The sequence below is a fragment of the Danio rerio genome, chromosome 10, assembly GCF_052040795.2.
Source record: "Danio rerio strain M-AB ecotype USA chromosome 10, GRCz13ab, whole genome shotgun sequence".
NCBI classification, from domain to species: domain Eukaryota; kingdom Metazoa; phylum Chordata; class Actinopteri; order Cypriniformes; family Danionidae; genus Danio; species Danio rerio.
The window spans coordinates 23,824,766-23,840,498 of NC_141030.1; the positions used below are offsets into that span (position 1 = coordinate 23,824,766).

The 15,733-nt window shown below is 34.9% G+C and overlaps 1 protein-coding gene across 3 annotated transcripts in view; it reads right to left on the reverse strand.

Moving 5' to 3' along the window:
* zmat4b (zinc finger, matrin-type 4b) overlaps positions 1 to 15,733 on the reverse strand; it is a 63,125-nt gene that overhangs the window by 12,817 nt on the left and 34,575 nt on the right. For 2 of the 3 annotated variants that reach the window (XM_087270496.1, XM_087270495.1), the window contains exon 5: positions 6,450 to 6,677. In XM_087270496.1, the coding sequence (XP_087126622.1) occupies positions 6,450 to 6,677 (228 nt within the window). Of the gene's footprint in view, positions 1 to 3,182; positions 4,654 to 6,278; positions 6,678 to 15,733 lie in introns of those variants that run through there. The other variant, XR_015501040.1, reaches the window with a different exon arrangement.

Below are 15,733 nucleotides of genomic sequence, written 5' to 3' on the forward strand. Positions count from 1 at the left end.
ACGGGAACGCTTGTAGGCAAAAATAGCATCTCTAATATTATTATAGTTTATGAAGAAATTAAGATGGTTTTAATTAAATCTAAGAAATTTCTGTCCCTCCACTGGAATTGACCCAAAAATTCTGACGCATCAAAAAGTTTGTAAAGAGACTAAAAATAAATTCATTTGAATGCAGTTTAATCCAAGAGATACCTGCGATTTCATCCACCCATTTTTATACACATTTTGGATATGCGCATGGATGTGTTTAAGATGAGCATAAATTAAAAAAATGTGCAGAAACAAACATGCGCATAACTGAGTAGGATAAACTTTTTGATATTACAAAAATATCTGTTTTTTTAATCTGTATGAAATAATGTGAGGTACAGTATGCCTTGTCTGACCTTATTTTAAATAAATTTCCGCCTCTGCTTCATGTCCCCTCATGATTCACTGAAAAGATCCAACTTAAAAATATTTGATAATAATAGAATCGTTCAAGATACATTTGAATAATTTTTGATCGACAATTAAGTTATTTTATGATGCTAGAAGCATTGTTGGGTATGTTCCTTTAAGTGAAGTTTATGTATAAACAAATTTCGAGAGGATCATGTGCTTATGATTGCTAGCGGCTGGATCAGCATTATCCAATTCACTACGCTCCAATCAGATGACTCCTAAACTACTATAAATACCCTGGGTTTCATTCCACTGCTATCTTCATTTTAAAGAGTCCCCCCTTCCACCCCTACTCCACCTTCTTAGATGGGTGACACGGTGGCCCAGTGCGTAGAACTGTTGCCTCACAGCAAGAATGTCTCTGGTTCCAGGCTTTACCAAACCAGCAGACATTTCTGTGTGGAGTTTGCACTTCTCCCTGTGCTCACCTGGGTTTCCCCCGGGTTCCCCGGTTTCCTCCCACTGCCTAAAAACATGCAATTAAGTTAATTGAATAATCTAAATTGGCACCATAGATATGCTTCTGGTACGTAGTTAACTTCAAGAGCAATCACTTACTGTTCATTGGTTACTACAGCAGGGGAGTTCTCGAGATCTACCTGAGCTCAAACTCCCCTCTCGCCTTGCAACGGGAGGGAGCCCTGGGCTCGAGGATCTCATGAGCTCAGGGCTCTCTCCCGGGACAGCATGCCAAACAAGCTTTTATAATTAATCATCAGCTAAGTGTGAACTCTTGAAAAGAGTAATTAGTTATAGTTACTGGTTATGTCTCACAAAAAGTAACTGAGTTACATAATTAGAAAAGTAACTAAATACCAGGTAAAGTAACTATTGTGTTACTTTAAAAAAAATCTAATTGGTCAAATCACTTTAAAATGAATATAAAACACTGTAAACTAATCTAGACTATTTTAATAGACAATGCAAGAATTCTGTCTGAGAAATAAGTATTTGCAGTGGAGAACAATAATGTTTTATTTGCTGTCATTTATTCTTGGCTTCGTCTCCTCCTTTAGTAGCAGAGTTTACTTTATCACCTGCGTAGCCACTTATTTTGTGGCGGGATTTAACGACATGAGGTGCTTCATTAGATTAGAATTACTCGTCACTGACGCAGAGAGGCTCTTCCTGGGCATACTTTGTACAATACATAAACATTCTTGCCTTTCACCTCAATGAGGGAAAGTAGTGCTTATATTTCCAGTTTGAAAACACTACCTTTGAACTTGTTGGATTTGCCATCATGCCATGGCGCCATTATTCCCATCACTGGCTAGAAGACATGGAATTTAGTGCTCAAAGATATAAGGCCTAACTTCTGACACTTTTAAGATGCTTTCACAGCATTATTTCAATTAAATTCAGGACAATAATGTGTAACTGTGACTAATAGGCCACAGACAGTAAAATACTCATTTTAAATGATTCTGTTAACTAAAGAAATTGATTGACTAAAAGGTTCATCTTTTACACTTTGTTGATTGGTTCATTACACAGAACTATTGCATGAAGATTTGGAATATAGCACACAAAAAGCTGCACTGCATGTGCTATATTTTAATCCATCCAGTTTTAACCTTAAAAACAGATCAGTGTTGGCAAAAACAGTTGATTGCAAGCAGAAATATCCTATTATTATATATTTATTATTACTATTATTATAGTCGAAATTCATAGTCCCCACATTATAACAAGCAAACCACAAAAATAGCTTCTATTTAATCCAGAGAGTGCCATACTGGGAAGCCTTCATGAAAACTGCAGCAGTGAGTCATATTTGTGAGTCAGAAGTGTGACGTGAGGGACAGGACACTTTCAATCTGAGTCTAAATCCAACATTTGGCCAAACGGCAGCTGCTAAACACCTCCCACGAAGTGGATCTCGTCCCTCCATGCGTCAAAACTCAGTAGCGAGGTGGATTTTTTTGTTGTTGTCTCCGCCATTGTTGGTTTGTTTGGTGAGCAAAGATCTCTAAGAGGCTCTTATCGTGCCATTAATTACCTATTGATAAGTGCCTCAAAGGAAAGCTCTTTAGCTAGATGCTGAATATTGCAAATCTTTAATGAAATGCTGGCTTGTGAAAAGACTCTCGGATCATTAAAAAACGCTCTACTGTGGCCAGTAAACAGTTTATGGTCAACATTGAAATTATATTTGTGCTTAAATGGTGGCATTTACAGCAGGTTATTCATGAGCCGTTACAGGAAACTGCTGAAAACAAACATTGTTTCACTTGAATGTGTTTTTAAAGGGATTGTTTGGCCAAAAATTAACATGTTGTCATCATTTACTCAGCCTCGTGTACTTACAAGCTTAGAAAAGTTTCATTTTATTGCAGAACAAAACAGAATGATTTTTTAAATCTGTGGTTTGTCTTGCATTAGCTAACTATCTGAACTGCCAAAAAATAAATAAATCATGGATATGAGTTGTGGCTCAGTTGGTAGATTTTGACAAAAAATTGGTTATTATTTTTGTTACTTGTTTTTACGGTGGCCGGGAGAGCTTAATGTGCTGCAATTTAAGAAAACAATACATTTTTAAAAAACGTGCTGCTTTTTCTCACAACCCAAACATTTTATTACAATGCACTGCATTTTCTCACAACACAACGAAAATGCTTCAAGGAGACCCTAAAGCAAGGCGGACCTGGCTATTTTGGCTATTGTTATTTAGGCTAATAAATACTAAAGACACAGGAATTGGGATGTTAAAATAAACAAACAAACAAACTCACCTTTCAAAGATTACCCACAACTTCACTTGGTTATGGCACAGCGGCATCCGTCAGGTTTTTGGGTCCCCTTGAAACATTTCCAATGTGTTCCGTTCTTTTTGTGTGTTGTGGGAAAATGCAGTGCATTTTTTTATGTTTATGCATTGTGAGCATTTGCAGCACATATCCTGTCAGATGCATAAAGATCTTTTTTTAATCTGCTGGTGTTGTTTGTAATTGCATGTGTTTTCTAAATCGTAGCCCGTTAAGCTCTCTCGACCACTGTTACAGAATAAAAAGTCTCTCGACCTGTTAGCTCTTAGTTCACTCTTCGATCGGTTTTAACAAAACTGGTCCAATGGTAATTGACCATAATTGTGTTTTAAAGAGAGCTCAGGGTATCCTACGCACCCCGGATCACCCATTGTACTCTGTTTCAGCTGCTGCCATCAGGACATCAATTTAGAGTTCCTATTTGCAGGACAGATAGAATTAGAAATTCTTTTATAATGGTGGCCATTAGGTCATTAAATAAATCCAGCAGGGAGGGAGATGCACCTAAAAATGATGTATTGTATGTTTTGTGCTCATTTTTTTTTAATGTGTACGTGGAACTTCGCCTGTGTTACGGCACCTTGCTGCAATTTTAATTTCCCTAAACAAGATAATAAAATTGAGAATTCAAGTAGTTACAAAGTTGCCTGTTGGACATTTCACACTGGATGAAAGATCATCATCTTCAGCTGAACCTCGCAAAAACAAAAATGCTTATAGTTTCTGCCAACCCGACTCTACACCATAACTTTTCAATCCAGATGGATGGGGCAACAATTACTGCATCCAAAATGGTGAAAAGCCTTGGAGTAATGATTGATGATCAACTAAACTTCTCTGACCACTTTTCTAGAACTGCTCGATCGTGCAGATTTGCACTCTATAACATCAGAAAGATCCGACCCTTCTTATCTGAACATGCAGCTCAACTCCTTGTTCAAGCTCTTGTTCTCTCCAAACTGGATTACTGCAACTCTCTACTAGCTGGGCTTCCAGCTAACTCTATCAAGCCTCTTCAGCTGCTCCAGAATGCAGCAGCACGAGTGGTCTTCAATAAACCTAAACGAGCACATGTCACTCCGCCGCTAGTCCGTTTGCACTGGCTGCCAGTTGCTGCTCGCATCAAATTCAAAGCTCTGATGTTTGCCTACAAAGCGACATCAGGCCTTGCTCCTTATCTGCTCTCACTTCTGCAGATCTATGTGCCCTCCAGAAACTTGCGTTCTGGGAATAAACGTCGCCTCGTGGTTCCATCCCAAAGAGGGAAGAAATCACTTTCGCTCACGCTCACGCTCAATCTGCCCAGTTGGTGGAATGAACTCCCTAACTGCATCAGAACAGCAGTCACTCGCTATTTTCAAGAAACGACTAAAAACTCAACTATTTAGGCTCCATTTCACTTCCTAATCTGCAATTGCCTTTCTGGATATCACACTAACTTACCCCATCCACCAAAAAAAAAAAAAAAATACTAGTACTTTCCTTCTTAGACTTTACAGACCTGAAACTTGCCTATAGCACTTATTCATTGTTGCTCTTATAGTTGTGTAAATTGCTTCCTTGTCCTCATTTGTAAGTCGCTTTGGATAAAAGCGTCTGCTAAATGACTAAATGTAAATGTAAACTAGTTACTGTAATTAATAAAAAATAATTAGTTTTTTAATTAGTAACTTAAAAAGTGCTTGCCTGAAATGTTGTAAATAAATTCAATAGCTCTGTATAAATCAATTCAGAGAAGCAGAGCAATTGTATTTTTTTATTTGTTAGATAAATATATTTATCAGAATAATTATTTTTTTCAACTAAAGAAGGTTACATTTAAAACGTCAGTTGCACATGCTAAAGAAACAATAAATTGTGTAAGAAATCTGTTCATGACAATACGTATTATAAATTAGGAAAAGTGGATTAATTGTGTAGAGAAAGATAGAGAAATATACACTCACCAGCCACTTTATTAAGTACACCTTAGACCCTTTTTCCTTTAAATCTGCCTTAATCCGCCTAAATGTTCGAAGTGTGGTACGTTCAGAGTTGCTCTTTTGCATACCTTGGTTGTACGAGTGGCTAATTAAATTACTGTTGCCTTTCTATCAGCTTGAATCAGTGACCTCTGGCATCAGAAAGCCATTTGCAACCACAGAACTGCCGCTCACTGGATATTTTCTCTTTTTCAGACCATTCTCTGTAAACACTAGAGATGGTTGTGTGTGAAATACTCAATACTGTGCGTGAAATTTTGCAGACCAGCCCGTCTGGCACCAACAACAATGCAACGTTCAAAATCACTTAAATCATCTTTCTTTCTCATTCTGATGCTCAGTTAGAACTGCAGCAGATCGTCTTGACCATGTGTACATGCCTAAATTTATTGAGTTGCTGCCATGTGATTGGCTGGTTATAAATTTGTGTTAACAAACAGTTGGACAGGTGTACCTAATAAAGTGGTCGGTGAGTGTTAATTTACTATTCAGATTTATTAGAATTTAATATATATATACAAGATATAATAATATATACAAGCGATTTTTTTGTACTAAAAAAAAGCTTACATTTGTCTTGATTGCTCATAATGTAAAATTAATAATGTAGTCCATATAAGGTATGGTTTCAATTCTTAAAATATATATATTTTTTCACTTTTCTTATTTTTTGTTTACATGTTAATGAAATGAAAATAACAAAGTTTCATTTCTGTTGGCAATGCATTGAGATTTATAAGGAGACAAAGTAATTTAAATACAATTAATTACATCATTAAAATAAATTTTAATTGTTTTGTAATTGTTTTCTGCTTTTCTAATTATTTTGTCTGAAAAGTAATTAATGGCTCTATCTTAACCTTTCTGAAGTAACTTAACATACACGTTTCATAACACAAAGCAATTGCATAGCTGAAGATACAGCAGACATAAAAACCCTTTTTTATTTATTTTTTTACTTTTTGATATTGTTTAGTTATTTTTGGAGCTCTGAATCTATTTTTATTTTAGTTACTTTAGTAAAGAACTGCCACCACATTGTTTAAACCTATCATTTTGTGTTCTAATCAAACACAAAAGCCTATAGGTCTCAATTAGTTTGATCAGACGTGTTTAATTATGATTGGAACTGTGCAGAGCTGTGGCCTTCTAGAAACTGAGTGTGACACGTGTGCTGTATGTGATTGTAACATCATGAGCCAAAAGATAAAGAAATGCTTTTTCTGTTTTGCACGTTCCTCTCAGATCATACCGTTCATCTCTTCTCCGTCCTCCAGAGTTTTACCCAGCTGTGCGAGGAGGTTTGCTTGAGCTCCATTTTTTTTGTGCTTCTTGCCATTGTAGTGCTGCCTGGCCATGCCGGGGTTGTTGAACCAGGCTTTACACATCTGGCAGTAGCGCTGAGAGAGTTTGCCATTTGTAGAAGGACTTCCATCCTTCCAATCTTCATCCATCATGTGATCTGGTTCGACTGTCACTTCTGCAACAGGTCATAAACAAATTTAGAATACACATGAAATCAAAACTAACCACATTGATTTTGTTTGCTCACACTGCTAGTTTTGTGTTGAATAATTAATCTGTGCATATCATTAAGATAAAGAAGGTATTGGTTGTGGATAACATATTTAGCCACGCCCCTTGACAGCGATATGACAGCGATCAGAAATGTTGAGGAGGAGGCGTCTGTCAGCTTGTAGTAACTGTCCCAAAACCCATTTCCCTATCTTTCTGAAAGAAATGCCTACTTTACTATCTACTTACTACTAACAAGCCACACCCACTGTTTGCTCATTTAATATTCTGTTTCTATAGGAACTGTTACAATACAAGAAAAAAACAGTCACCACTTCTGATACATGAAGACTTTAACAAGATTTTAACATTCTTTCTCAAAAAACAAATTTAAATATATTTTTTATTTTAATTGTTTATTTTGACAGATTAAACTAAAACAGAATATAGAGTCTTAGTAATAGAAAAAAAGATGAATGATTAAATTGAATTCAATTCTGTGACATATAATACAACCACAAACATCAAAAGCTTTCTAAGTCACATGAAGTGTCAAAAGAAACCCTAATGTCACATGTACAGTAGAAGTCAGAATTATAAAACTCCCTGAATTTTAGCCCCCCTGTTTATTTTTTCCCCTAATTTCTGTTTAACAGAGAAAAGATTTTTTTCAACACATTTCTAAACATAATAGTTTTAATAACTCATCTCTAATAACTTATAATTATATAATTATTATAATTTATTTTATCTTTGCCAAGATGACAGTAAATATATTTTTTCTAGATATTATTCAAGACACTTATATACAGCTTAAAGTGACATTTAAAGACTTAACTAGGTTAATTAGGTTAACTAGACAGGTTAGGGTAATTCGGCAAGTTATTGTATAATGATGGTTTGTTCTGTAGACTATCAAAAAATTGAAAAGCTAGTTTTGACTTTAGAATGTTTATTAAAACTGCTTTAATTCTAGCCAAAATAAAACAAATAAGACTTTCTTCATAAGAAAAAAATATTATCAGACATACTATGAAAATGTCCTTGCTCTGTTAAACATCATCTGGGATATATTTAAAAATGATAATTCTAATAATTCTGACTTCAACTGCAGTTTTTTAACATAATTTCGTAATTTTTTATCTTTTGTATTTGTGATTCAAAATGATTTTGATTTATGTTAACTTGTGAAGATTATCATTACACATCTATTATTTTCTGCAGAAGCAAAAATCCTATTTAGGTTTTGTTCAGAGAAAAATTATGCAGTACAAATAAATTATAAACCTAAATGCAAACAAATTATTAATAAATTAATTAGTAACTTTAATAACAACTAAAAGCTTTAAACACTAAAAATGCAGCATTCAGTGATTTTTGAGGGAACAAACAACTACAAAAGAATAAATTAAAAGAAAAAAAGAAAAGTCACGCTCATGGCGACCCAAGTTTGATGTCGATCCTTCCCCTCTCTTTGCTTTCCTGTCCATAGTCTCTGTCCTATTCTTTAAAGGCGAAAATCCCAAATCCCAAAAAAATATTTATAAAAAAGAAAAAACTAAGAAAAAGTACATATTTGGGCATTAAATCAAGTCTAACGTACCAACAAATTTAACCAGCAGCCCAAGTTTAAATGTCATGTCCATTTCTCACTTTAGGTACCAACATCTAGTCCACAACAGCGGGCAGCATTAATAACACATATTATAAACTCAGAGACATGCTTGCATGATTCAGCTGGCATATTTTGCTTTCGGTCTGCATCTTGCCTGTCAAGGTACGGAGCACGCAGGCTCGTGTCAGATTGAAGTATTTCATGGGTAAAGGGCGCAAATTAGGAACACAGGATGTCCCCTATGGCTGCAGCTTAATAAGACACTTTCTGAAGCTCATGACACTAATATGATGAATATGTTTCATCAACAGACAGGAGGTCGTTTGTCTTCTGCTTGCTGGGTTTAAGCTTGTGTTTTCTCAAAGTGAATTTTTATTACAAAGCCGAAGAGAATGGATTTATACTCAATCGTAGTTATGTGACAGCTATTCCACGCTATGACATGTATAAATAGTAATGCTGGACATGGTATGGCAAGCATTTTTAACATATAATGTATAAACTGTACTAGTATTTATTTTCATGCCAGAAATGACTTTATTTTAGATTCTTATTTTGTTCTCACGTTTTTACATTAGAATAACAGAAGTAGACTTCTTAAAAAAATGAAATTTGCTGTTTGTTTAGACTACAAAATTTAAGATTAAGATTTAAATTGTGCTGAAACAACACAATTATTGTGATTTTGGGGGCACAACGTAATGTTTTGTTTGTTCAATCCACTTAAATTTGTAAAAACTGATAAGTAAACTTAATTCCTTCATGTTGTTCCAACACAATTTGATTGTGTGGAACACAGAATTTTTCACGGTGTAGTAAGTTACAATTTTTGCAAAACATAAAATAATCTACTTGAGGTGTGAACTCTATTATTTTTTTAATTTTATCATTATTATTATTAATGTTTTGCAAATCTAAAATGTTACCGTTTCCTCACCCTGTTCCTGGAGGCATACCAACAAACCATATTTTGGATGTCTCCCTTATCTGACCCATTAACTTCAGGTTTCAGAGTCTCTTCTAATGTTCTGATGAGTTGATTCAGGTGTGTTTGTTTAGGGACAGGGTGAAAATGTTTACTGTTGGTGTGCCTTCAGGAACAGAGTTGGGACACACTTTGTACATTTATACATTTTAGAAACACGTCTATTTTGTACACATCCAAGAAGTCTCTTTATAAAGATCACCCAGTGCATTAAACTGTTGCCCGTTTCTATGTGCACGTTATCCGTCTGTTATTCATATATCATTCCATTTCCCAGTTTAAGTTGTTTACGAGGCTTGGATGAAGCGCACAGGTAAGAAGGTTTTGTGACATGCATTTTGCAACACTTAGGACTATTCTTCTTTATATTACATTAGGCTTTAGAGACGAGCGCCACCCCTTGTACTTTTTTGATAGATGGATAGATAGTAGATAGTTAGGACTCTGAAGACTATTTGCGTGTTAATTATTTTGTTTTCACTTAGTTAGTTAATTAGATGCTTCAGAAAAGTTAGATTTAGCTAAGGTTTTGTTCTTTTTATTTCTTTAGTGCCGCCTGTGTTCCTTCTGCCAGCTCACCTGTTTTCTCCCCGTCTTTGTATTTGTCTCAGTGTTATATATATTAGTATAGTATAGTATATTTACTTTTTCTTTATTTTAATTAATTCATAGTTTTTTCACCTTTGGGTATTGTGAATAAAGTCAAATATTTTTGGTATCTACTTTGGTTGTCTTTTGCTCTTATTCACTATTTGTATAAATTAATTTTATTTACATATAAATGTCAAACCCCACTTTTCCCTAGACTAACATCAGGGGTTTGTAACAGACTGACCTAAACCCTTCCCTGAACCTAACCAAGTCAAAAGCAACCAAAAGAGCTAATTTAGTTTGACTTTACATTGCTTTTATTAAATTTTTAGTGGAAGCGTGTTTTGCCAATCTCAAACCCAAGAGCTCTGCATCACAAGTACAACAACGTGAGAAAAGTGAGCTATGCAAAATTTCTACAATTATAAAATAAAGCACTGAGATGCATAAACAGAAATGCAACTGCATATATGCTCAAACACCTACAGTGCTCAGCATAACTGAGTACACCCCATTTTGAAAATGAATATTTGTATCCATTTCTCAGTGAATATAGGCAATGTATTTTCATGCATTTAAACAAAACAGATTTATTAAACAGATATATATATTAAAATAATATTTTAGTCACCAAGCATATTTAGAAATAGCAAGAAAATACAATTAAATTCAAGAAAAATATTGACAAAATGACAACCTACAAAATTTAAAAAGAATTTCACATTTCATCCCCCCCCCCCCTTTTTTTATTTTAAAGTTGTATTTAATATTTTTCTATAACATATATATTTGTGTGTACTAGTAGTTATTGTAAGTTATTTTGTTAGATTAGCTCCAGATTTGGCTTCAGTACTGACTATTCTAATCTATATACACAAATATAATATGGCTTCCTATTAAAGCCAGTACTCATACACTCATCAGCTTAAAGTACTCATACAAGCTGAGCACTGTACATGAACCATGAGAACTCCACTGTGAAAGAAGAATGTTACAGCCATTCTGTTATCTCTGATGGCATTGTGCCTTTTCTTGCTAGAGTATTGTGAGGGTTCCACATAATTTTGGACATCTAAAATGTAATGTTAATCGACATTTTCATTCACTTCATTGTTTATTGTTTGACAAGAAGTACAATTATCTAGTTATTTGATAAACATCCATGAGGTAACTACTGTCTGTTCCCAGAGCTCTACTCATGTGTTTAATCAGATCTGCTTTTAGAAACAAAAGCTAACAATTTCAGATGGTTCCAGTTTCTTTTTGAAAACAAAACATGTGCTGAACAGGAACCAATTCTCAGTACCCAGTCCTATAGGAAGTCGCTATTAAAATAAGTATTAGTGTCTAATAAATAAATATCTAAAATCAATTACTGTCTAATAATATGTACTATTATCTTTAAGTATTAATAAGCATTTAATTAATACGTTTTATTATTTCAAAAAGGTACTCTAAAAAGAATAAGCACTTGAAGCCAATGGATAAGTACTTATTGTAACAAACAGTAGCTCTGTGGTTAACACTGGCACCTCACAGCAAGAAAGTCACTGATTCGAGTCCCAGCTAGGCCAGTTGACATTTATGTGTGGAGTTTGCATGTTCTTCTCATGTTTATGTGTGTTTCCTTCGGGTGCTCTGGTTTCACCCACAGTCCAGAGACATAACGTATAAGTGAATTAGTTAAACAAAATTAGCCATAGTGTATGTGTGTGAATGTGAGAGTGTATGGGTGTTTCCCAGTGTTGGGTTGTGGCTGGAAGGGCATCCGCTGCGTAAAACATATGCTGGAATAGTTGGCTGTTCTACCCGCTGTGGTAACCCCTGATAAATAAGGGACTATAAGCCGAGAAGGAGAATTAATGAATGAATGTTTAAACGGCTTGCCATACAAATGGAGAGTTGTTTTTGAACAGATGATGTCTAGATAGCTGACACTGGCAGATCTACACAAGTATTTATAGAAGCTATCAAAATAACCAGATATAAAAAGCAGTCTTTCCCACGTTTTTTCCTTCTGTTTCACTGAATTCATTCAATAGTTTGAATTGTGGGGTTGTTTTCATTATAACACAGAGTGTATAATATAATCAGAGTGTAATGTGGAACACTACAATGGCCAAGCCCGAGACCAAAAGTAGAAATGCTTCTTTTTCAAACAGGCTGTACAGTAATTGTGTAAATCTGCAGTGGAGCATTTTGTCCAATTACTTGTTAATGACAATGGCCCTCAAGGGTAATTTAATAAAATGATCCTCACTTGTATTTCTGTGCATCAGACCATTTCGTCTATTGTTGATCTTTTACACCGTATTGCTGTTATTGTCAGTGTAAGACCTGGATGACGGTGCCAATTGTAAATAAATAATGCTGAGCTGCTACTCTGCTGAACAAACAACAAAAGAATAGTTTCTTGAACCCTATTAGGGTTACTAATAGTTGTTAATGGTGTTGCTTAGTGATGCTTGTTATTCGAAAAAGCACTTTAAAAAGTCAGCATGTAACACGTCCCGCACCATTTGTGCTGCGGACACAAAGGCATATTAAATCATACAGCTCATCGATGAGAGCTGCTAAACGTCCTAATTGGTTGGGTATACAGCACAAAACAAGCAAAAACTTTTCTTTCTTTGCAGATAAACTTAGATGATGTGTGCAGTATTACATATGATTCGTCCATTTGTCAAGCTAATGTTAGCATGGGTTGATCAATGGTTCAGTGTTTTAATATACAGCAGGAGGAATAAATATATTGAACACATTACCATTTATCTCAGAAAACCTATTTCTAACGGTGCTGTTGACTTTATTAAATTCATAAACAATGACTAGACTTTTTTTATAAACGTTATTAATTAGTTTACAAATGAAGTTATGTGTAATAAAATGAAATGACACAGGGAAAAAATGAAATGACACAGGGAAAAAGTGTTAAACACATAAAGAACCACTGGGGTACCTCAAGGCTCTGTTCTTGGGCCACTTCTCTTCTCCATCTACACATCATCTCTAGGACCAGTCATCCAGAGACATGGATTCTCCTACCACTGCTATGCTGATGATACCCAGCTATACCTCTCTTTTCATCCTGATGATCCCTCGGTTCCAGCTCGTATCTCAGCCTGCCTGTTGGATATTTCACACTGGATGAAAGATCATCATCTTCAGCTGAACCTCGCAAAAACGGAAATGCTTGTAGTTTCTGCCAACCCGACTCTACACCATAACTTTTCAATCCAGATGGATGGGGCAACCATTACTGCATCCAAAATGGTGAAAAGCCTTGGAGTAACGATTGATGACCAACTAAACTCATCGCTTTGGATAAAAGCGTCTGCTAAATGACTAAATGTAAATGTAAATGTAAGAAAGGGAGGTGTAGAAGGGCAGTGAAAGGCCAAAATGCAGTAGTTCTTCAGCAACTCTCTGCCCTTCCTCATTGTAAATTAATATCTGCTGCTTCAGTCCAATATCCACATTGTCATGTTGATAAAGATGAGACCAAGGTGGATATTTCAGCGAGACAATGATCCAAAACACAGCCAAGAAAACTCTCAAATGCTTTAAAAAAAACAAGCTGTAGAATGGCCCAGCCAATCACCTGACTTAAATCCAATAGAAAATACAACATAAATATCATGATTTGTTAGACGAGACCCACAGAACATCAGGACTTTTACACTCTGTTATAATGAAAAAACTCAAACCGGAGCAATTCATGTGACTTCATTCTCTTGATGCGTCTTTAAGCTGCCATCACCAAAAATTCATATCTCAATCCATATATCAAATATATAAAGTATTAAATACGTTTCAGTACTTTCTCCATCATTTTATTGTTAATACACATAACGTCACCTTGGAATTATAAGGTTCTATCTGCATTCTAAATGATTTTAAGATTTTGAGCTTTAAAGTTTGCGCATTCCATAGCAAACAGTATGTGTAAGAATATGTGAATAACTAAATTTTGAGAAAAAATGTCTGATAGAACCTTATAATTCTAAGGTGATGATAACTTTATTTATATTTGTATTGTTTTATATTTAGGTTTTACCAAAATCTGGTTCAATTCCAAGTCAACAGCTCTTTTAGAATACCCCCCACACCCACTTTTTCCCCCACTGTAGAAATTTGCAGATAAATTATGTATTATTTTAGCCAATTGATTCATTTCAAATACTATTAAGATCACTTTCCAAATATTATACCAAATATGGTTTTGAAATCGAACAAGTTGTCTATATTTGTTTTCTTTTTGGTTTTGTTATCAGACTCAAAATCCATATCAAAACCAATAAATCAGCTTAAAAACACGAAGAGTAAGATGCCACTGTGTCTGTCCCACTATAATGACATTTACACTAATGCATTTTCATTTTAAGTCACATACATTGTTGCGGTTACACCTGGCATCCACACAACTCCAGCATCTTCGACCTGTGAAATCTGACCATTTTGTTAATGCAAAAAATCCTGTGTTTGTTTAGAAATGATCAATTTCAGTGTATTTGGAATGGAATGCAAAGTATTGCGTATGGCATTTCTATATGCAAATGTCAACCTTGCCATGAAAAAAGTTTTCACCAAAAAAATAAATTTTTTTATTTTACAGTACTGTAAAAATGTTTAAAAAATGTCTCTTTCAATGTTTTCAAGCAATTATATTTGATTTATCAAAGTTGCACAAGTGGCAATTTTACATCTGTCACATCCATAGCAAAGAGAAGTCACATCAATAATGAAATCAATGGTTTTTATTTTATAGTGAATCAACTCTCTGCTTTTGATAAGCATTTTTTCTTTGGGGTTGTGCAGTTTAATTTCCAGAATTTCTACAAAGTATGTTGTAAACTTTTTTTTTTTTGCAGACTTTTTTGGTCACATCCATAACACATGTTTATGTATATTTTTTATAACTCTGTGGTTAGTTGTTGTGGAAAATATAGTTTTAACTGTAAATGTCACATCCATAATGCTGGAATTACTTCTATCATTCCCTGATTCGTCAAGCCCTGATCATATGACCGTTATGCAGCCATTAGACTGCAAGTGTTGATGCCAGTAAAATGTGCATTTCCAATGTGTGTGCATAGTCACATATCATGTGTTTTAGGCTGTGCAGTGTGGATAGAGATCATTTTATTGAACACATTTTAAAACACCAGTTGGGACAAGGTGCATTTTCATTCTAAAATACCATTTTAAAACAAAAACCCACTAGCATAACTACAGCCTTTGTGTACAGACATTGTGGAGGTATACCGATACATACAGTAGGATGACAAAAACTACTGGACTGGAACATTTTATAGCCTCAGCATTCCCCAGACGATGCATATAATTGATTGACTGCTTAATTACTGTTGCTATCAGGGTGTTAAAAGACTGTGAACCATCATAAGAAAAATATTAAAGAAATGACTTGTAGCTTTACAAACCTAATATGAGGTCATACACTCCTAATTTCTCTGTTTTTATGATGGTATTTTGCTTTTTTTTGCTTTTTTTGGGTCATTTCGCACCCTCTGGTGTCTTGGCCATGCGTAATTATGCATGCTAAGTGATGTGTTGTTCCTGCTAAAGACCCTGCTCTTACCATAAAACAAGCCACGAGTGGAAGTATTGCGAACACAGACCTCTAATGTTCCAAATGCATGCACATTTGACTGAATAAAAACAGTATGCAGTATGTATATGGTATACAGAATATAGCACAGATATACCTCAAAGAAGCTAATCATTTTGTGGTTGTTGTTGTTGTTAAAGACCCTGCCTTATTAAAGTATTTACACTTAGGTCAAGATTCGGTCAGTTACCTGTATGCATG